We start from the raw sequence: 22,631 nt of genomic DNA, 5'->3' as shown, positions 1-22,631 counted from the left end.
GATAAAAGATACATTGCAGGTCATTTTCCCCTTTGAAGGCTTGCCATTGTCAACTAGAAATAAAATGGCAAGGTTTAAAGCCTTATCTAACTTCACAGGAAAAAATTTTGGACTAAAGGTTTTGGAAAGTTTTCACTCTTTGAAGTAGCTTGTCATGTATTTCCAACATGAGCCTTGCTGAGCTGAAAACAGCACATTTTTTTGTTTTAATTAAATAGCTACAAGTAATGCTTCTGTAAAACCCTAAGTCAACACCCATCATTGGTGGCTACTACTACTACTACTCACTAATGTAGACAGAACAGGGATTGTGAGAAGGATACTTTTTTTTTTTTTTTTAATAAATGAAGGCTGCCAAGGCCTTCCAAAAATAGCATTCTGAGTCCACTTTTCAAGGTCATGGAGCCTGAGCAAGGCCAGAAGAGCACAAAAAAGTCTGCAGAAGGTCTTAGGAAGAGGCTTACGAAAAGAGAGGCTTTGCAAGAGAGTATTTCTTTGGTAGCAGGTCAGGAGAGCACTTCTGTTATTTCACATGAAACACCCAGTGGCGTTGGTGTCTCACAGCAGCACTTCTCTTCCCCATTGAAAGCACCTAGAGAAGGAGTACAGAAAAAAGTCAGACGGCCAAGGCAGCCTAAGTGTTCCTCATTTGAGCACTTGCACCATGCTTCAAAACTTGAGCAGCGACCAGCATCACCCGCTTTTGCTTCTCCTGGAAAACTAGAGTATAGCCTTGAAGGGCCCACATGGCAGCTGGTAGATCCAGTACAGCCAGGCCCTTCTCAGTCCTTTACATCCTCTGGACCACACGCCCATAGCCAGCTCATTCCGTCCCATCCATCTGTCATTCCTAGAGAGGATTTGCCATCTGTTCAGAAAGTTTTTGTTCATCGACCCTCTCAGATTTCTTTAAAGCAATCAGAAGAAGTGCACAAGAGAGAAAAGAAACCCCAGAAGCCAGGAAAATATATTTGCCAATATTGCAGTCGACCTTGCGCTAAGCCTAGTGTTCTCCAAAAACACATCAGGTCACACACAGGCGAACGTCCGTACCCTTGCATTCCTTGTGGCTTCTCTTTCAAAACAAAAAGCAATTTGTATAAACACAGGAAATCACATGCTCACAGAATAAAAGCTGGATTGGCCTCGGGAGTTGGAGCAGAGATGTATCCTTCCTGTTTGGACTTGGAAAGGATTGGTGGGGAGGAATTTGAAGAGCCTACAGAAGGTGAAAGCACAGAGTCAGAGGAGGAAACCAGTGTGACGTCAAGTCATTTGATTGATTTGCCACCCAGGCAAAAGCACAGTCTCTCATCTAGCAGCCTGTATGGCACTGAAAGCCAAAGTGCTAGCCATGAATTCTACTCGTCATCGCATTCCAGTGTATCTCAGTCCCTTGAAGACAACACCCAGTTTGTGGAGCCCTCTTCCGACCATCCTTCAAGCCAGAAGTCAGAAAATATGCACACGATAAAGCAAAAACTTGCACTCCGATTAAGTGAAAGGAAGAAGGTGATCGATGAACAGACTTTTCTTAGCCCTGGGAGTAAAGGGAGCACAGAGTCCGGGTACTTTTCACGCTCAGAAAGTGCAGAACAACAAATTAGCCCACCCAATACGAATGCAAAGTCTTATGCTGAAATTATTTTAGGGAAATGTGGAAGGATTGGACAAAGGACTGCAGTTTTAGCCCCAGCCACAACCCAAGGGATACAGCAGGTTTCTGTTGAGGAAAAACCTAGTGTGGTGCCACTCTCCATGCCTAGAACACAGGTTATTGAACACATCACTAAATTAATTACGATTAATGAAGCTGTTGTAGATACCAGTGAAATAGATAGTGTGAAACCCAGGAGGAGTTCTTTATCTAGGCGTAGCAGCATTGAATCTCCAAAGTCTGGTGTCTTTAGAGATCCATTTCAGTTTGATATCAAATCTTCTGTGTCCAGTGGCCAGTTGGAGACATCTAAATTGTTGCCATCTCGTAGTGACAAAAATAAGCCTGAACAATCATTCTTGTCACGTCAGCAATCCCACAGTGCCACAGAGACAGCGCCTCTCCTAAGAAGTCACTCAATGCCTTCTGCTACATGCACTGCAAGTTCCCCGCATACGTTTAGAGTGAGTTATTCATTTGATGACAGAGTTATGGTGCCCGATGTAAGCCGCAGCCAGGTGTTTTCTTCTCACCCTCGAATGTTAAGACGACAACCAGCAATTGAGCTACCTTTGGGAATGGAGTATAGTACAGAAGAAATGAGCTCAATAGGTAGAGATACTGTTTGCAAACTTGAGGAAGAACATGAAACCAAGGAGAGTGATTCATCTAAAAAGCCAAGGAAAGGTCCTAAAGTTAAAGGGTTGCTATATGAATGTAATATATGTGGTGCTAAATACAAGAAAAAAGATAATTATGAAACCCATAAGAAGTATTATTGTTCAGAATTACAAATTATCAAGCCACCTTCTACAGGATCTCAACCTTCAGAAACTGGAAAAGTTCTTTCAGAGCATGAAACATGGTCACAGACCATGCATTATAAGTTGGGGCCTGGTTTGGAACTTGCACCACTAAGAAAAAGACGTAAAGAAAAGAGCTTAGGAGATGACGAAGATCCACCGATGTTTGATATTTCTGAATCAAGTATCAGCCAAGTGAGTCAGTTCAGTAAACCAGCTTCATCTGATATTGCTTTAAGCATGGCCCGAGATCCCATTAAATCACTAGCAGATGTAGGTGAAGCCAAGTCTCTATCCGATGTAAGTGAAGGCTTCCATTACAGAACTACAACACAAGGCTTAAGTATGGAGAGCTCAGAAAAAAGAGCAACTTCAAAAGAAATATCTGTTATCCAGCATACCAGTTCTTTTGAAAAATCAGAATCCATGGAACAACTTAGTGGTGATGGAGATGATAAATTTGCACCCCAGGAATCCTTACAAATACCAGCCCAAAAGACTAGACCATCCCATTCCATGCAGCCAAAGTTGGTACGCCAACCCAATATTCAGGTTCCAGAGATCCTTGTCACTGAAGAGCCTGACAAACTGGAAAATGAGCTTGAACCAGTTCATAAAGAGCAAGAAAAGAAGAATTTCAGTGGCCACAGAGAAGTCAAACTCTTGCTCAGCTTCCCGCTGAGAAGCTTCCTCCAAAAAAGAAAAGACTACGGCTAGCAGAAATGGCTCAGTCTTCTGGAGAATCTAGTTTTGAGTCAGTAAACCTCACTAGAAGTCCAAGCCAGGAAAGTAGTGTATCACATGCTTCAGGTCATTCAGTATCATTTGAACGAGAAGAGCATTATAAATCAGAAAGTGCTGATCAGTCTTCAGAAGTTAAGCTCGTTGGCTCTCACATGTTGACTGTACCAAGTCACCATCATCATTCTCGGGAAATGAGAAGATCTGCTTCAGAACAGATGCCAAATTTATCTCATGCTCCTCAGATATCAGAAAACCGTAGCAAATCTTTTGACTATGGAAGCTTATCTTCCACTCCATCATGTTCTTCAGTATCCTCAACCATACAAGAAAGGAGAAAGTGTTTTTTAGTTAGACAGGCTTCACTTAGTAGACATCCAGAACATGATCCAGATGTTATGCCCAAAGGATGGAAAAAGCTGGAAGAACAATCACCTTCAGGTAAAACCACTGGTAAAAACAAAAATGTGTCTCATTCTTCCTCATCTCAAGGAGATCAGTCAAGTGATAAATGTGAACAGAAGGACAGCCCTAAATTGGTATGTTCTCATCCACTGACTGAAGCTCTGCAGGTATTTCATCCTCCAATGTCACCATTAACACTTCAGGAAAAAACATATTTACCACCAGAACGCTCTCTTTTCCCAGTTCAACATCTTCTGCAACACTCAGAGCACTCTTCAGATCTATTCTCTACTTGTGGAGTCTCGGACATTCTTTCAGCCCCATTTCCTATACCTTCAATACCGCCTTCCCTGCTTCAAGGACCACAGCTTTCTCTACAGCAATCACTTCATCCAAGTCAGTTTCAGATTGCCCACCAGCTGATGTCTCATTCAACTGAGATACCTTTCAGACAACACCCTTCATTTTTGCCTGTGCATTATTCTCCTGCATTTTTCTTGCCATTACAGTCCCAATTTACTCTGCCGTTGCCAGCTGAGGTCGGCGAACATTTTCATCAAAGTAAAACAATGCCATCACCTCAGCTAGGTACCTCTAGACTTCCTTCATGTAAAGAGTACAGCTTGGAGAGCAGACTGCATCCCTTGCCTCTTCCTACCTGTCCCTCAGCATCTGAACCAACATCAGAAGTGGTTGTTTCTGAGCATTCAGAACCTGTGGTAACCCTTGTAGTTCCTGTTAGAATTCAAACTCACATGCCATCATACGGCAGTGCAATGTATACTACTGTTTCTCAAATTCTAGACACCCAGTCTGTCTGTAGTTCTTCTCTTGTTCTCCGTAAGTTGGATGACATTCAAACCAAGGGTGTCCGTGCTATAAATTTCAGTTTGGCACAGCCAGTGACAGAAGGGCAAAAAAGCCTCTTCCAGACTCCATTTTTAAGCGTGCCGCTGCCAGACACAGAAATAAGGGGCTACATGCCACTGGGATCATCATCTGAAAGTATGCTGGGGTTAGATGGAAGCCCATCAACTGCTGGTGGAAGCAAACGTATGCTGTCACCTGCTGGTAGCCTGGAACTCACAATGGAAACACAGCAACAAAAGAGAGTGAAGGAGGAAGTTGTTTCTGAAGCAGATGAAAAACTGGAATTACTACAGCCGCCATCAGAGATGCATTCCAGCGTGGAAGAAGGAAAAGGACCAGATGAATCTCAGTTTATCACACTGGAATCGTGCAGAGTTGAGGGAGAGGTGCCCCCTACCTCAGCATCTAAGCTGTCAAGTCCAAAGGAAATTGCAAGCCCTTTACAGCCGGTCTTGCCACACGTGGAGTCTCCTCATTCTAAAACCTTGAACCAATATCAACAACAGTCTGGGACGCTATACAAAAGCATGTCCTGTTTGCAGCCGGTGAAAAAGGAAGATTCCAAAGACCTTTCTGACCAGCCTCAATACAACCCTCCCAGTATGGTGACTTTCCCAGGTGTTACTCAAAAGGTAGCAAGTCCACACGACGGTGCGGATAAGAAGGTGTCGCAGTTTCCACGGCTTCACACAACCACTAACGTCACTTGGTGCTATTTGAACTACATTAAGCCAAATCACATTCAGCAAGTTGATCAAAGGGCTTCAGTTTATGCCAGTTGGTGCATAAGCTTGTACAATCCCAACCTCCCTGGCGTGTCTACCATGGCAACGCTCTCCCTTCTGAGGTCCAAGCAGAAGCAAAGCAAAGAAATTTACACCACAGCTACAGCTCCATCTCCGGAAACAGAGAGGCTTGTACTGTCCAGCCCCAGGAAGCCCAAGATGACAGAGGTAATTTGTCTGTGTGAGTGTTTGTCTATCTCTCTCTCTCCATCTGTCTACCTAGTTGGTTGTCTGCTTTTCCATTGATCCATTATTTTCGTAAGATAAAAATGTACCCGCTAATCCTCTATATCTTAATGTCTAAACATAAGCACCATTTTCACACTAAAATTATAGAATACTAGCGCTTACACACATGAATGTAACGTATGTAAGTACTGGTTGGGCACAAAGGGCATTATTCTATAAAGGTTATGCTCCTAAATTTACGCTCCTAAATTAAATTACAAGTGTAATCTATGCCCCTAATTTAAGTCCTATTATGCTCATAGATTTAGCATACATTTAGGAGCGTAAATTTATGAGCATAAATTATGCTCGTAAATTTAGAAGCATAACCTAGATTAAGGCCCACAGTGGTATTCTGCAAGCTTAGCAAGCAACTGCAAAGAGGGTATATGTGAGCAGAGATTGGGCAGGTCCCACACTTATGCACATAAGTTATAGACAATTTATAAGCTGCATGCTGTGCAACATTTACACACTAACAATTTACGCCTGCCTCTTTCCCTTTGCACAACTGATACGATCTAAATGTTCGCATGCAAATGCTGGCTCATGCTCTATTCTGTAATGAAACCTGGTCACCCAGATGCCATTGCAGAATTAGTGCTTGTTCCCCTGCATTTTAGTTTCCAAATTTGGGCAAGCTTTATAGAATTGCCCCCATAATGGTTAAGTTAACACATCTACTGAAAAGTTACAGCTTGGTTGGATTGTAGGTTTTCATTTATCTTCCTTTTGACATTGATTTAAATCGTAGCTCTCACCACAGTTAGAAGCCTGCTGCTTGTTTAAAAGAACATGTTAGAACATATCCTCTTCATTAACGTGTTTTAAGAGAAAACAGTTGTGCTCAGCAGGGAATTTTATGGTACGTTTTTCATGTATTGAGGTATTTAAGTTAAATCTATTTCTCCTTTTCCTAGGAAAAAGAATTTTACCTCCTGATATTCAGTGGGAGGAGCTGTGTTGGCTGCCAAGAGGCCTACACATAACTCCCATGGTCTATATTTTTAAAAATTATATATATATATAATTGGACTTTATAAATCATAAATTGTCAGATACTATCTGTGTAGTTACATTCTAGGTCAGGGCTGCAGAGAGACACAGCCAGGACTATACCGCTGCTCGCATGCCCCCAACCCCCCCCCCCCCAAAAAAAAAAAAAAAAAAAACCTTTCTGTTTGAGTCACTGCTGCATTGCTCCCTCACTCTGTCCTCTCCTGCTCCAGTGATCCTGTGTACTGGGAGTTGGGACCCAGATGATTGCATTAACCCGATATCGCGTTAATGTAATCATCTGGGTCCTGGGCAGCGGACAGACCTGGAAGCAAGCAGGAAGAAGCTTGCTGGTGCCTGGGAATTGCCCCCTCCTCAGCATCCCTGGACTAGGTTAGGAGAAGATTGGGAATGGCCCTACAGGTTGTCCATTTAGTGGGAATATTCAGCCACTATCTGGGCATTGCCAGAATGGTCACCACACCACATGTATAGATAAAGACATTGAATATATAGATAGCAGCACTGAACGGAATGTTGGCCCATCTCTGTCTGAACACAATAATAATAAATAATCAAGAATAATAAATAAGATTGCTTAAAACAACCCCTACAGTTACTCAGTATCATGAAATAAAGTATAATACATACTGGAATAGAAATTATAGTTATGAGAGAAAAGAAGAATGTATCCTTATCTTAAATATATATATATATATATATATATAATACCATTAGTAAGCAGTCCTATGATATTTATTTCTCAAAACTCTCGGAGGATAGCGAGAAAATCTCCCAGTTATGAGATATTTATAAAACAAAAGAGAACAACAATAGCAACAATCGGGACAATCAGGAGAGCTGGCAAAAATGGTGTATTTGTAATATATATTCGTATTTATGTAAATAATGAAAAGTTGATAAGTTAGCAAGCCATTGCCGTTGAATAACCTTTACATTCTCTTACTGAAGCAAAACCATTTGCACGTACTAGGGATGGTAAAGATAAAAGAAGAAAGAGGCTGTTGAGAGGAACCCATAGAAATCTTAAAATTACTTTGCTTGATACATATAGAAAAAAGGGGAGCAGATATGGCTAAAGATGCAGGGCCATACTTGTGAAATGATTGCATATCCATTTACAGAGGAGGAGGTATTTAGAACACTTATCACATGACTAGATAAGGCAATGGTAGTTAAGGGGAGTACATGTCAGAATACAAAAAGAGCCCAAAGAAATGCTGATGGTATTCGTTAGAGCTCTTTTTGGAAATGAGAGCTTTCAAGAGACTAGAACAGCTGATGTATTCACACTTCAGTTGAGCTAGAAATAAGGAAGCAGATAACTACAGACCTGTTAATTTCAACATTGGACATAACTATGGAAACACTATCAAGGGATAATGCAGAACCTAGGAACAAGTAAATTACAAAAACCTAGACAGCCCTGAGGTTCACAAGTGGGGGAGATCTTGTCAAATAAAGTTGATTTGAGTTTTACGTCATAGAGGAGAAATGAATGTGGCCTGTGTCTTAACATTGATCCACAAAGAAGACTGATTAACTACCTAGCTAGTCTTTGGACTAAGAAGAACTATTGTTAACTGGATGAGGAACTGATTATTCAGTAAAGTCCACTCTCATCAAGGTAAAGCAACCAATGGGATATCTTAGGGCTTGTTCTTTCAGTGTTCATTAACAATGCTACAGAAAGACTTCAGAAAAGAAAAATAAGCCTATCTGTGGTTGAGAAACCAGGATAAATATGATGGGAGAGGTGAAAAAGGATTTGAAAAATGGAAGAATGATCGAGCATTTGGAATCTGAACTTCCGTGCAAAAAGAAAATATAAAATCATGTATTAGGGATGTAAAGCTATTAGCGATGCAACAGTTCAGAGTACAACTGCATCAAAAGGAGAAAAGCCAGGTCGGCCAACATGTTAGTGGTAATAGGACTTTGATCTCCAATGTATGTGGAAAGAAGGAATGGTAAGTTTTTTTTTCCTAGCATGACCTGGAGACTAACTTGGCTAAATATCTCGGTCAAGGACAAGGAGAATGAAAATCTCCATTCAGCGGTCCATACAGAGGGTCATGGCTAGGGCCATTGTACGTGGTTGGACTTTAAATGTGTGACAGCTAGGAGATATCCATAGCTACAGTAATGTAAATAGGGGCAATCAAGTAGACTAGACTAAACGGTCTTTAATTACTAACAACTAACACATCACTATGTATTATGCTCACATGGATGAATGTTACTATTAAACAACTTTAAGATTGAAAAGATTTATCCATCTACTTTTGAGGCCCTTTTACTAAAGGGCATTAAGCCCTTATGTGGGCTTGATGTGTGGGAAAATGCTTACTGCAAAATTGGTTAAAGCATGTTGCGGTAATTTGCCACTTCCCGCACACTAAGCATATGTTATTTTGCAAAAACATTTTTGGGAGGGGAAGTTCCATAGGTGGGAATGGGTGTGGAAGTGTTATTCAGGTAGCATGTAACAAGGAAGCACTTAACTTTAATTTTTTGCAGTTTTCACATGCTAATGGAAAAATTAGCATGGGACCTGAGAAAACAAAAGAAAAAACTATTTTACAGCTGCATTAAAAATAGTTTTAGTGCATAGGGAAGTCCTGTGTTTAAATGTGCTAAGCCATTTTTAATGCCTTTTAATAAAAGGACCTATTTGATAGTTAATAGACATATCTTCAGGGATTAAGGGACATGGTTATCAACATGGGCTACCATTAAGATGTGTATTTTTACCACTAACGTGTGCTGTTTTAGCACAGGGTCTGTTAACTCTTTTCAAAAATACTAGGCCTAGGAAGCATGCAATGAAGCTACTAAGTAGTAAATTTAAAACTGGAGAAAATATTTCTTCATTCAATGAGTAATTAAACTCTTAGGTTCTTGTGAAATTCATTTCCAGAGAATGTGGTAAAAGCAGTAATCTTAGCAGGGTTTAAAAAAGGGTTGAATAATTTCCGAAAAGAAAAGTTCATAAGCTATTATTAAGATGGACTTGGGAACATCCTCTGCTTATTTCAAGGATAAGCAGCATAAAATCTGTTTTACTGTCCTGGGAACTTGCCAAGTACTTGTTACTTAAATTGACCTCTGTTGGAAACTGGGCTTGATGGACCTTCAGTCTGTTCCAGTATAACAATGCTTATGTTCTTTTGTTCATTTTATGCAGTGAGACCTAGTTACTAATAACTGGGGTTAACAGCAAAATAACACGTCTTAATGGTAGCCCATGCTGATAAACTTCCCCCCTTAAAGAAAAAATAAATGTCTCTAGAAATTTTATTAAAGTGAGCCAAGTATAGGACAATCAAGCCATTGTGACATCACTAATGAGGTTGACTCTTAGGCATCAGTGGAACGAAGCATTATGACATCACAATATCAGCTCTGATTACCAGAGTCTGAAACTCTTCATGTTGTGGAAAGTTATCAATATGGGCTACCATTAAGATGTAAAAAAAAAAAAAGAAGTGTCCTCCTAACCAGAAATCACACAATGTGTGTGTGTGTGTGTGTGTGTGTATATATATATATATATATATAATATATAAAGAAAAGTAGAGGGTAAACCACATGTATATCCAAACATTAGGTTTATCTCTGTATAAACAATATAAATATAAACATTTTGTATCATTGAATCATAATAAAATCATATACATACTGTAATATTACACAAAATATGAGAAACATAAAATATATAAAAGTCGCACATATCTCTAAAAGGTATATATAAAAAAAAATTTTACACTAGTAAAAAAAAGCCCGTTTCTCATTGAATGTTTTTAAGGGAAGTTCCAGCATCCCCCCTCCCTCCCTCCCTCCCAATTCCAGGGTCCCCCCCTCTCCATTCCTCCCTCCCAGTTCCAGGGTCCCCCCTCCCTCCCTCAGAGTTCCAGGGTCGTCATCCCTCCCTCCCAGTTCCAGGCCCCCTCCCTCCGAATTTTAAAATTCATCCTGACTTACCTCGTTGGGGTTACAGCGGCCGGCAGCAGCAGTACAAAGCGTGCCGGCTCCAGCACTTATGGTCCCGCCCTCATTTCCTGTTTCCGCAAGGACAAGACCAGAGCTGAGAGACAGAGAAGGGAAAACTAAAGTAAGTGTTTAGCCTGCATGCTTTTTACCGCTCGAGGTAAGTCAGGATGACTTTTAAAATTTGGAGGGAAGGGGCCTGGAACTGGAAGGGAGGGAGGGACGATGACCCTGGAATTGGGAGGGAGGGGGGGATGGACGACAACCCTGGAACTCGAAGGGAGGGAACGAACTTCCGGTGGGTTAATATTATATGCAGCCTTCCCTTCTCTCCGAGGGCGGGGCACTGAGAACGAGTGCAAGGACTGTGGTTGGTCCCTTCTTCTGACGTTGCATTTCTTTTTCTGGCAACTGTACAGAGTTCCCTCGAGGGGGGGGTGGTTACAAACCCTATGAACACTACACGGCTTCACTGCCACGGAGTCAGCTTCAGAACGTTGGAGGTGTGAATTATTATATTAGATAATAAAAAATATGAAAAGATAATAATTTGGCAACACTACTGACTATAGGGTCAGATAAAGCTAGACCAGTAAAGTTTGGTTGGCAAAAAAGTTGCCTTAAATGTATCCAGCGTTTTTCAGCAGCTGACACATCTGCATAAGTATGCTGCAGAATGTCCACATAGTTATCCAGTTACTAGCTTGCTGCTTATTGGGCTTATTGTAGCAATATTAAAAAATGTATAATTTTTGTTTCATGTCGTATGTGACATCATGCAGTAAATACCTGCTGTTTCTTCATTGTTAAAGCATTTTGCCAGGAGAATGTTGGTTAATTCAAACATTGGTGCACACAGTTGCCTCATGATACTAGATACTTTTTGCCACAACAAACAGCTCCTAACCTTTCAAAAAGGAAACGTCTACTTTGCCATATGGAGTGCGGACCATCCTTATTAAAATACTTTTGTGAACCATGCAAGTTTTTTTTTTTTTTTTTTTGTCATTAGGTTTCATTTAACTCTTGATAAAGCATCCCATAGCCCTTGGATCACACTAGAAAAAGCTCTTGCTCTTAACCTTACCTGTTGAACCTTCGTCAAAGACAGTACTGTCAAATATGCCCCCAGACTGACGTGCAGCTGTACACTAGGCTTGTACAAACTCAATTTATCTTCCTGATAATCTGGGCTCACTTCCTCACTGGACTGTGAATGACAGAGCAATTTGAAAAGAACTTTCAATTGTTTTGGTAACCTGTGTAATTCTCTTAAAGGAGATGATGAAACCTACCACGGCTGTCGTAAAATTACTCTGGCTTGTTGCGTTCTACAGCACCTGTAAAGAATGAAGCAAGCATCCTGGCAAACCTTCATGTTTCAGATTACAGTAATCTAACACTGAGAGTTCTGAAGCTTTGTATCACCAAACAAAACATTTCCTGCTTCAGCAAAGGATGTAGCCACCACATAAGTCTTCAACTTCCCAAACTATCAAAAAACTCCAAACAGCCCAGAATACCGCCGCCAGACTCATATATGGAAAAACTAAATACGAAAGTGCAAAACCCCTAAGAGAAACTTCACTGGCTCCTACTTAAGGAACACATCGTGTTCAAGATCTGCATGATTGTACACAAAATTATTCACGCAGACGTCCCAACCTACATGCTAAACCTCGTGGACCTGCCTCCCAGAAACGCCAAAAAATCATCCCGCAAATTTCTCAATCTGCACTTCCCCAGCTGTAAAGGACTAAAATACAATCTGATACATGCCACTACCTTCTCATACACGAGCACGCAATTGTGGAATGCACTACCCACTGCCTTGAAAACTATTGACGAAATAACCAACTTTCGCAAAGCTCTGAAGACATATCTCTTCAACAAAGCCTACAAAGAGAACCCATAGCCTTACTAAATTACCTCGCTACCTACCCAGTTATGAAAGTCCACTTTCTATACTTACCGACTCACACTTTTCCTCTTTCCTTTCCCTTACTTAATCTTTGTACTTCACTAATTGTATCGGATATCCTAGAATGACAATACCATAACAGGACTCTGTAAGCCACATTAAGCCTGAAAATAGGTGGGAAAATGTGGGATACAAATGTAATAAATTAATTAATTAACGGCTTACATTATTTATATATTTAGGATTTACTCACCGACTTTTTGAAAGATTCACCCAAGGTAGTGTACAGCAGGTATAGTTTAACATAAAACTTACAATTTTGTTAACACAATAACAATAGTAAAATAGCCAAGAATGAACATACATACAATAAATGAGGTAAACTTGAAAACAGTAAATTGAAACCTAATAACAGAACTGCTGTGAAACAGTATCTAAAAGACACACAACACATTTCCAGTTATGGCACGGTAAATTCATGCATGAAAACATGTTAACTGTAAATTCTATCACACTGTAATAAATGGGCCTGTTTGTGTCTTTATAAAATAGGCTTAAAATAGTCACCTACTTGGCCTTCACACATTGAGAACCTGTTATAAAATTACCCTCTGAATGAGTGGTACAAGTCAAGGGCTTCCTAAGAGGATAGGGAGCTCACACAGATAATAATTTGTTTCCGACTCAGTATGAAATATAAAATTGTGAGGGGAAATTGTGTCGCCTGTCCTTCCACTGTCCATCTCTTATCTTAAAACCACCCCAATCAGTTACTTCCTCCTCTACTGAGAGTGTCCCTCCCCCAGGCAATATTTCCAAGGGTTTTTTTGTTTGTTTGTTTTTTATAGTTGTTAATTTTCCTCTTATTCAGGCTGGCTCATGCCTGCTCTTGGTATTCTCCCAACAGGGGGTGAAGGGTCACAAAGTCAGTCCCTGTGAACTTTGTGACCTCCTGTGCCCCCCCCCCCCCCGAAGTGACATCTTTCTGAAGCAGCCTTTACAATTGTGGCAGATTTTCATACTTACCCACCAAGGACTAATCCAGCTTCCTCTTAATATAATCATTCATCCATGATCGCATCCTCAATCTGACTATCCCTAATATGAAAAAGTAACACTTTTCCCAGGAGATAACGTTTTCATCCCTCCTTGGAGGGTGCATCCAGGGAGAGTAACTTATAATAAGTTGCCTAAAGAGGCATATTTTCAAAGCACTTAGCCTTCCAAAGTTCCATAGGGAAAGTATGTGCATTAAACATCCCCCATGGCAACATATGCATATATTTTACACTTGTTATGTTGGATGCACAATTTCCTTCTTTATTTTGTGTACATACATGCATTTCTTACAAAGTACGCACGTAAGCATTATCTCCTCACCAACCACACCTCCAGAATACCACCTAGATCAGATAATCTTGTGTGCATAGGTTTGTACGCAAATACTCTGGACAATTTTATACAAGGTTATTTCTGTACTTAAAACACACTTTAACCTGCAGAAATACTTCTTAAAGTTACCCCCTTGTTCTGTTTGCTCTGGGAATAAATTGTACCTCTGCAGGATACATTTGCAATCCACTACTGCATGTAGAGGGGGCATTTTTGATAAACCGTCTTAAGTCCGATTTTGGACGTTTTGCTAAAAAGTCCAAAAATCGAGTGGCAAACATATTTATTTATTTATTTGTTGCATTTGTACCCCACATTTTCCCACCTCTTTGCAGGCTCAATGTGGCTGACAATACATCGTGGATAGTGGAAATATGAAGAGAATAGACATTTGGTGTTACAGAAGGATGTGGGGTTACATGGTAATAGAATACTTGATAGTAATATCTATATATATAAAAGACACTTTGAAGCCTCAAGCCGGAAACTTGAGGCGCCCGAGATATCCGGTTTGGCCTGCAGGCTCCAGTCACTGTAGCTCCGCCCTCACGTCAAAACGTGAAGATGTTGAGGGCGGGGCGGCCCTCGCGTCAAAACGCGATGACGTTGAGGGCGGGGCGGCCCTCGCAACCACGTCACTGAGGGGCGAAGGGAGGAAGAGGAGAGGTGTGCAACTCGGCACGGAGGGGGTGTCTGCAACTCGGGAGGGAGGATGGGGGGGGGGGATTACCCTGCTAGCGCCCGTTTCATTTTTTCCAGAAACGGGCATTTCTTACTAGTATAATAATATAACAGAAGGCAATATTAAACATTTCTGGATATATATATATATATATATATAGCCATTTTTGAGCCATTTTGGTGTGAAAATTGCCTTTGTCTAGATGTTTTGTGCTGTGTGTTTTTTCTTTTGGAACCATTTTGGGGAAAAAGAAATCCAAGAGAACCCCCCCCAGTGGGATGTCTGGGGGCCATCATATACATACATAAGTACATAGGTATTGCCATACTGGGAAAGACCAAAAGGTCCATCATGCCAGCATCCTGTTTCCAACAGTGGCCAATCCAGGTCACAAATACCTGGCAAGATACCAAAAAAGTACAAAACATTCTATACTGCTTATCCCAGAAATAGTGGATTTTCCCCAAGTCCATTTAATAATGGTCTGTGGACTTTTTCTTTAGGAAGCCGTCCAAACCTTTTTTTTAAACTCCACTAAGCTAACCACCTTTACCACATTCTCTGGCAACGAGTTCCAGAGTTTAATTTTGTTTATTTAGATTTTGCTCACACCTTTTTCAGTAGTAGCACAAGGTGAGTTACATTCAGATACTCTGGATATTTCTTTGTCCCAGGAGGGCTCACAATCTAAGTTTGTACCTGAGGCAATGGAGGGTTAAGTGACTTGCCCAAGATCACAAAGAGCAGCAGTGGGATTTGAACTGGGCACCTCTGGATTGCAAGACCAGTGCTCTAACCACTAGGCCACTCCTCCATATTTAGTATAATATGCGGCAATCGAGTTTTCTCAATTAGAAAGGAAAATATCCCGTCTGCTGTAGAATAGTAATTTGATGTGTTAATTACACGTTGAGTGAAGAAACTTTTTCTCTGATTCGTTTTAAATTTACTACATTATAGCTTCATCGCATGCCCCCTAGTCGTAGTATTTTTGGAAAGCGTAAACAGACGCTTCACATCTACCCGTTCAACTCCACTCATTATTTTATAGACCTCTATCATATCTCCCCTCAGCCGCCTTTTCTCCAAGCTGAAGAGCCCTAGCCGCTTTAGCCTTTCCTCATAGGGAAGTCGTCCCATCCCCTTTATCATTTTCGTCGCCCTTCTCTGTATCTTTTCTAATTCCACTATATCTTTTTTGAGATGCGGTGACTAGAATTGAACACAATATTCGAGGTGCGGTCGCACCATGTAGCGATTCAAGGGCATTATAATGTCCTCATTTTTGTTTTCCATTCCTTTCCTAATAATACCTAACATTCTATTTGCTTTCTTAGCCGCAGCAGCACACTGAGCAGAAGGTTTCAGCGTATCATCGATGACAACACCTAGAGCCCTTTCTTGGTCCGTGACTCCTAACGTGGAACCTTGCATGACGTAGCTATAATTTGGGTTCCTCTTTCCCACATGCATCACTTTGCACTGCAAGTATTTTTAAGATACAAAGCTCTAAGGGAGCCAGGTAATGAGTTACTGGAAAAGTCAAAATTGCTAGACTAGGGAACACTCAATGAAGTTACATGGAAATGCTTTTGAAACAAATAGGACAAAATATTTTTTCACTCAACAAATAGTTAAGCTCTGCAATTCATTGCCAGAGGATATGGTAATAGTGGTTAGCGTATCTGGGTTAAAAAAAAAAAGTTTGGACAAGTTCCTGGAGGAAAAGTCCATAATCTGTTATTGAGATAGATGTGGAGAAGCTATTGCTTGCCCTCGGGTTGGTAGCATGGGATGTTGCTACTATTTTGGGTTTCTGCCAGGTACTTGTGACCTGGCTTGGCCACTGTTGGAAACAAGATACTGGGCTCAATGGACAGTTGGTCTGACCCAGTATGGCTATTGTTATGTTCACTGTTAAGGCAGTCTTGGATATATTGAAGTGCTATCGTGTATCAATCAGCGGTACTGCTATGAATGGCTTTACCCGTCACTTTTGATTCACTGTCATTGTAAAACTGCTCTTTGTCCAGTTATATTTGCTATACACCTCCTTAGGTTAATTTCCTTGGGGACAGAACATAAATCTTAAATATTTTGCATCTGTGTATACCAGTCTTTACTTAAAACAAAAGTAACCAGCTGGCAATATTGCAGCTCCTTTCTAGAACTATCAGCAGATGGTAATTAGGTACGCAGACACAAACAATACATTTTCCACTTTTCAAAGTATGCAAAGTTTTAATAACAAATGTGTCCAATTCTGCAAATCTCTTTCATGAATATTCATTGTGGATATCCTGAAAACCTGACTGGCTGGGGTGCTTCCAGGACCGGGTTTGGGAACCATTGGCTTAACTGGTTAAGTGTTTAGTTGCCAAAAAAAAAAAAGCCCAGATATGCAACGCCGGTCGCCGGAACTGGCCTGGCATTGAATATCCAGGTTTAACACTGCTGGCAGCTGAATATCGGGCCCATAGAAAATGATAGCAGATAAAGACCATATGGCAATGGTTCCCAATCCTGGTCCTGGAGGCACCCCAGCCAGTCAGGTTTTCAGGATTCCCACAATGAAGATTCATATGAGAGATTTGCTTGCACTGCCTCCACTGCATGCAGATGTCTCTCATGAAAATTCATTGTGGGTATCCTGAAAACCTGACTGGCTGGGGCGCCTCCAGGAACAGTTTTGGGAATCACTGCCCATATGACCTATACTACTACTTAACATTTCTAGAGCGCTACTAGGGTTACGCAGCGCTGTACAGTTTAACAAAGAAGGACAGTCCCTGCTCAAAGGAGCTTACAATCTAAAGGACGAAATGTCAAGTTGGGTCAGTCTAGATTTCTTGGGTAGAGATACAATGGTTAGGTGCCAAAGGCGACATTGAAGAGGTGGGCTTTGAGTAAGGATTTGAAGATGGGCAGGGAGGGGGCCTGGCGTATGGGCTCAGGGAGTTTATTCCAAGCATGGAGTGAGTCGAGGCAGAAAGGGCGGAGCCTGCAGTTGGCGGTGGTGGAGAAGGGTACTGAAAGGAGGGATTTGTCTTGAGAGCGGAGGTTACGGGTAGGAACGTAAGGGGAGATGAGGGTAGAGAGGTAAGGAGGGGCTGCAGATCGAGTCTTCTATCTAGTCTTCCCATCCATATACCAACTACTAATCCCTACTATCATTTCCTTCCCCTTAGAGATCCTCTGACTTATCCCAAGCTTTCTTGAGTTCATATACAGTTGTCTTCCACCACTTCCGCTGAGGCCATCCCATACATCCCACCCCCCTTTCTATAAAGAAATATTTGCTTAGATTACTCCTGAGTCTATTGCCTTTCACCTTCATCTTATGACCCCCTCGTTCCAGAGCTTCTTTTCAGTTCAGAGGCCCACCTCTTAATGTAAAACAAAGTAGAGTGTAGTTTTGATATGTGACCATGCCCTTTGATTATGTTGGCTTACATCCCTTTCTGAAGAATTCAGGATTCTAAACTGGCTGAGGCAAGCAGGATTGTATTTTTGGATACCGAGCTGTGGCTTACACTGGCGGATCAAAAGGGGTCAGCTGATCTGCCTAATGCATGCATATCAATGATGAATGTCTTTGCTAGCTGGACCACACTAGTTCCGATGTAAGATTATTTAATTTGAATAGATGTAGTTTAGTTTGTATTTTCAGTTTCCATGTCGTCATGATTCTTACATCGTCCAGAAACGTATCTATCAGTTTGACACATTTCTGGCAGCTTTTGGGAAAGGAGGAACTAGCATGCAGAATATTTAGTTGCTTGCTTATGAAAAATTAGAATAATAAAATTAAGTTTCTGATTCTTTTGAAGAGAGTGCAAAGCTTTTCTTACAGGACCCAACAGAGAAGAAAAATATTTTCCTGACCTGTAGGTAAAACATTGTGAAGACTTTTGAGTTGGAACCAACATGGCACAGCTGGTGTGGTATTTATCCTTGAACAGCCTGTGATCCTGGGTTCTTTGGAAAGGAATCTAGGGAGTTTCTCAGGACCAAAAAAAGACACTGATTCTGATGCATAGAAAAATGAGGAGAACTAAAAGACAAAGAATCTGACATCAACCAAGGAAAAATGTGACAGTTTATTTAGGAGCCCTATTTGCTAAGGTGCAATAATGTGCATTAAATCTATGATATGCACATTATCAGTAAACAGCACTTGTGAAAGCATTACTGATTTTTTTTTTGCTTTAATAGTAAACTGTGTCATATACAGATAAGTTTAACATTAAATTGACTTAAAGCAAATCGTATTAAGTGTTGCATCTTGCATTCAGCCAAGCAAGCTTTAATTGTACCTCAAGTGGTGTTATTCATCTGCCAGTGTCTTGGCTACAATCCACCACCCAAGCAAAGGATGTGCCCCTGTTCTACCTCCTTTCATCCCTAAGCAACAAAGAAGAGGGTTGCAGCCCTGAGATACAGCTCCCAACCCCAGAAAAACAGGTTTGTAACTCCAAAACCCGGCCTTCCCCTATCCATGCCTAGCCCATCCAACAAGTGGTCATGGCAGGCAGGAGTAGTCTCCACTCATTCCTGACCCGTTCACTCAGCTCTTCAGAACAGCACTAGTTAACCTGAGGTTCACCTGTTGCCTTGAGGTCATATGCAGCAGAGGTCGGCCATTAATTCAGTTGCAGAAAAGTAATATGGCCTGATTGTCACAATCAAGGAGGTTTGATAACAGGAGATGTCATGAGGCTGAAGCCGGTCTCCTCCCACTACACCCAAGGAGGTTTTAATTCTCCCCAATGCAGCCGCTGCCATCTTGGTACACCCAAAACAATGAAATTGATAGGGTGACAAGCTCCGCCTACTGACTTCAGCCTACATAATGGGCCAGATAAGCTAATTCCGTTTCCTGTTATCAAACTACCTTGGTCACACTAGGGGGCAGAAGATAGCTGCTCCCAGATTGTTTACTTTCTCTTATAGCCCGTTTAGCACCTACCATACCATTTCCCCACTTTCCCTATTTGAGGCTTGTATATAAAGGGTGAGAGAAGTAGTGAGTGCTTTCCAGAAGCTTAGCTTCGTTATATTGTTTGCTCCCGGTCCATGATGCCTGTTAATACAAACATCTCACCTCAAAAGTGCATATGTTTAGCTTAGGCAGAGGCATAGGAGCGCTGACATAGGAGCTGCCTCATTGGTGGGGAATCTGGACTTTTGAATGTTGATTTGCTGGGAAAAGAGAGATTGTTGGTGGTGGAGATGAAAACGGTAACGGAATTCAAACATGCGTGGGATAAACATAAAGGAATCCTGTTCAGAAGGAATGTATCCTTGGGAGCTTAGCCGAGTTTAGGTGCCAGAGCCGGTGGAGGGAGGCGGGGATAGTGTTGGGCAGACTTATACGGTCTGTGCCAGAGCCGGTGGTGGGAGGTGGGGCTGGTGGGTGGGAGGCGGGGATTATGCTGGGCAGACTTATACGGTCTGTGCCAGAGCTGGTGGTGGGAGGCGGGGCTGGTAGTTGGGAGGCGGGGATAATGCTGGCCAGACTTATACAGTCTGTGCCCTGAAGAGGACAAGTACAAATAAAAAGTAGCACATATGATTTTATCTTGTTGGGCAGACTGGATGGACTGTGCAGGTCTTTTTCTGCCGTCATCTACTATGTTACTATGTATGTAATTAATTCTGCAAATGTTTAGAAGTTAGAAAGGAGCTTAGATTAAAATTTTTTGTCTCTTTGATTCCTACCCACCCCATTAATGGGCCATTACCATTACTAAGAAAATAGGAGGGAATTTTTTCACAATAAGAATCCGTTAGGGATTTTCATCACTAGGGAGTAGGCCTGACTTTATCAATAGATTAATTGTAGTCTCTTTGCAGCATGTTGATGAATAAGCATAGAATGTACTAAATAAACATTTAAAGGACTTAATATTAGTTTAAGCATCCCTTTTCTATTAGTGAATTTACATAATTAACAACTCAGCAATATTAAGAGGCAAACAACAGTCTAGGAGTGAGATGGAAACTGCCCAGTCTTTTTTGCATTAAGTGTCTCTGAATTGGTGAGAGGTTGTATGTATGCATTCTGTACAAACAGCTGCTAGCTCTCAGAGAATTAAAAGTTAGATCTTTAGAAGCTAGAGTGATAGACCTGGAGGAGTTGAGGCAGACAGGTACATAAGGGAGACCTTCAGGGACATAGAATGGCCCTATCTTTCTGTCTACAGCCTCGTGCTACCTTGGAAGATAAGTTACCTTGAAGGAAACATCCATTACCTGTAGCAAGAACCTGCCCTCCAGGTGAGGCAATATCCTCTCACTCCAAAGATGCGCATCCAGAGTATGCGCCCAGGAGAGAAGGGATAGGATGGTGTAGCTATCATTTAGAATTTTAGGTAGGGGCCTACTGGACATATGAAAATCACTGGATAGCTGGCCTGCCTAGTACGAAGGTGATGGACCTAGACCCATCACCAGGATAGGATGTTAGACAGTGCTGGGGAGGAGTCAGCTGTCATTAACAATCTCCAAGTGAATGCCATTTCAACCTAGAGCTTTCACATTAATGCAGTTTAGCTTTTCCTTTACTTCCTCTTTGATAAGTCTGACTTCTCCAGTGTATTTTTCTCTCTCCACCCCCTCCCTACCCCCAGTATAGTCCATCTCTAGCTGTACCTGGGCTAATTTGCTTCATTTATATATTTGAAGGCTTATAAAAGACGCCACATTTACTTCTGATTTTGTTTTTATTGCTAGAGATTTCTGTCTCTCTTCCTCCTCATTCCCCGTCCTTTGAGCGTGAGGTTAAATTAAGCCTGGCATTTAGTTAAGCATCCTTTCACCTTTGTTGTCTTGAAATCAGAGAGTATAATGTCCTAGCGTGTGTCTATGATACAGACATAAGACAATTGATTTTTTTTTCTCTAATTTGCTTGCCATATTTCCAGCATTTTGCTTAATTTAAGGTTTTTCTTGGTCCCAAATTCATGTAGTCCCTCATGGTTTGTGGGGGGGGGGGGGGGGGGGGGGTTTGGCCAAGGCTTTCCGAACTCTGGGTCACAACCTGCATTTGGAGATACAGGCTGATAAGGGTTTTTTTCAGCTTGCAACCCCAGTCGAGCCCATTCTGTATGATTAGATCTGTATGGGCTCCAAGGAAGGCAGATGATCAGCTATGGTGCTGTAGGAGGTCCAGGAGCTGCAGCATTGATGGAAAACATTAGGTCTCTAGAGTTCACAGGAGTAGTGGAGGAGTAGCCTAGTGGTTAGTGCAGTGGACTTTGATCCTGGGGAACTGGGTTCGATTCCTACTGCAACTCCTTGTGACTCTGGGCAAGTCACTTAACCCACGATTGCCCCAGGTACAAATAAGTACTTGTGTGTGTGTATACAAAAATATGTAAATCGCTTTGAATGTAGTTGCAAAAACCCACAAAAAGGCAGTATAGGGAAGTAGGACTGGGCCGGGCAGACTTCTATAGTCTGCAACCCAAAATTGGCAGGGAGAGGTAGAGATTAAATACACCAGTATTTAATCATAATGAGGTAGAACACTTAGGGGGTCTTTTACTTAGGCGCCCTGGCCTTTTTAGTGTGTGTTAAAAATAAGCGTGCACTAAACGCTAAAGACGCCCATAGGAATACATTGGCGTCTTTAGCTTTTAACATGCGCCAAAAAACACCAGCTCGCCTAAGTAAAAGACTCCCTTAATGTTGAGACTTCTTTCTGCAGAGTCTTCTCATGTTGCCCTTAATATCCCTTATTTGTGTTGTTCCTCAGGTTGAATAGTACCTATGCTTCCAGTTTGATTCCTGTTTTAGCAAATTCTTCTGTGGTTATTTGGTGATAGACCTGGTTCACTAGTACATGCTTGCTCCAAGGAGGATATCCCCAGAACTTTATTAAGCTGGTTACAGGATATCCATAAACCATCCAAAGAAGGTAGAAAGTGGCTTGTGATATGGATCATGTTAAACAACTGTATCTGAAAACAGGTTGTACGGCTGTTGTATGAAAGCCTATGTGAGAGAGGTTCCAGCAGATCTGTTTGCCTTCATTTCTTTTGCTTGCACTGTTTGTGTGTGCTGATGCATGTGCATGCTGCCTCACCTCACAAACTTCTGGCTCTGGGAATCGTATTGAAGGCAGTGGTGTACCAAG

The 22,631-nt window shown here is 41.5% G+C and overlaps 1 protein-coding gene across 1 annotated transcript in view; it reads left to right on the top strand.

Moving 5' to 3' along the window:
* Window positions 1-399: 399 nt before the first annotated feature.
* Window positions 400-22,631, top strand: part of LOC115480909 (transcription factor HIVEP3-like) — a 95,086-nt gene continuing 72,854 nt past the window's right edge. Inside the window, 2 exon segments of the mRNA XM_030219899.1 lie at window positions 400-3,085; window positions 3,088-5,429. Coding sequence (XP_030075759.1) covers window positions 400-3,085; window positions 3,088-5,429 — 5,028 coding nt within the window.

This window comes from Microcaecilia unicolor, chromosome 11 (genome assembly GCF_901765095.1).
Source record: "Microcaecilia unicolor chromosome 11, aMicUni1.1, whole genome shotgun sequence".
NCBI classification, from domain to species: Eukaryota; Metazoa; Chordata; class Amphibia; order Gymnophiona; family Siphonopidae; genus Microcaecilia; species Microcaecilia unicolor.
Note: the sequence above shows the minus strand (reverse complement) of the source record. Positions and strands in the feature narration are given on the sequence as shown.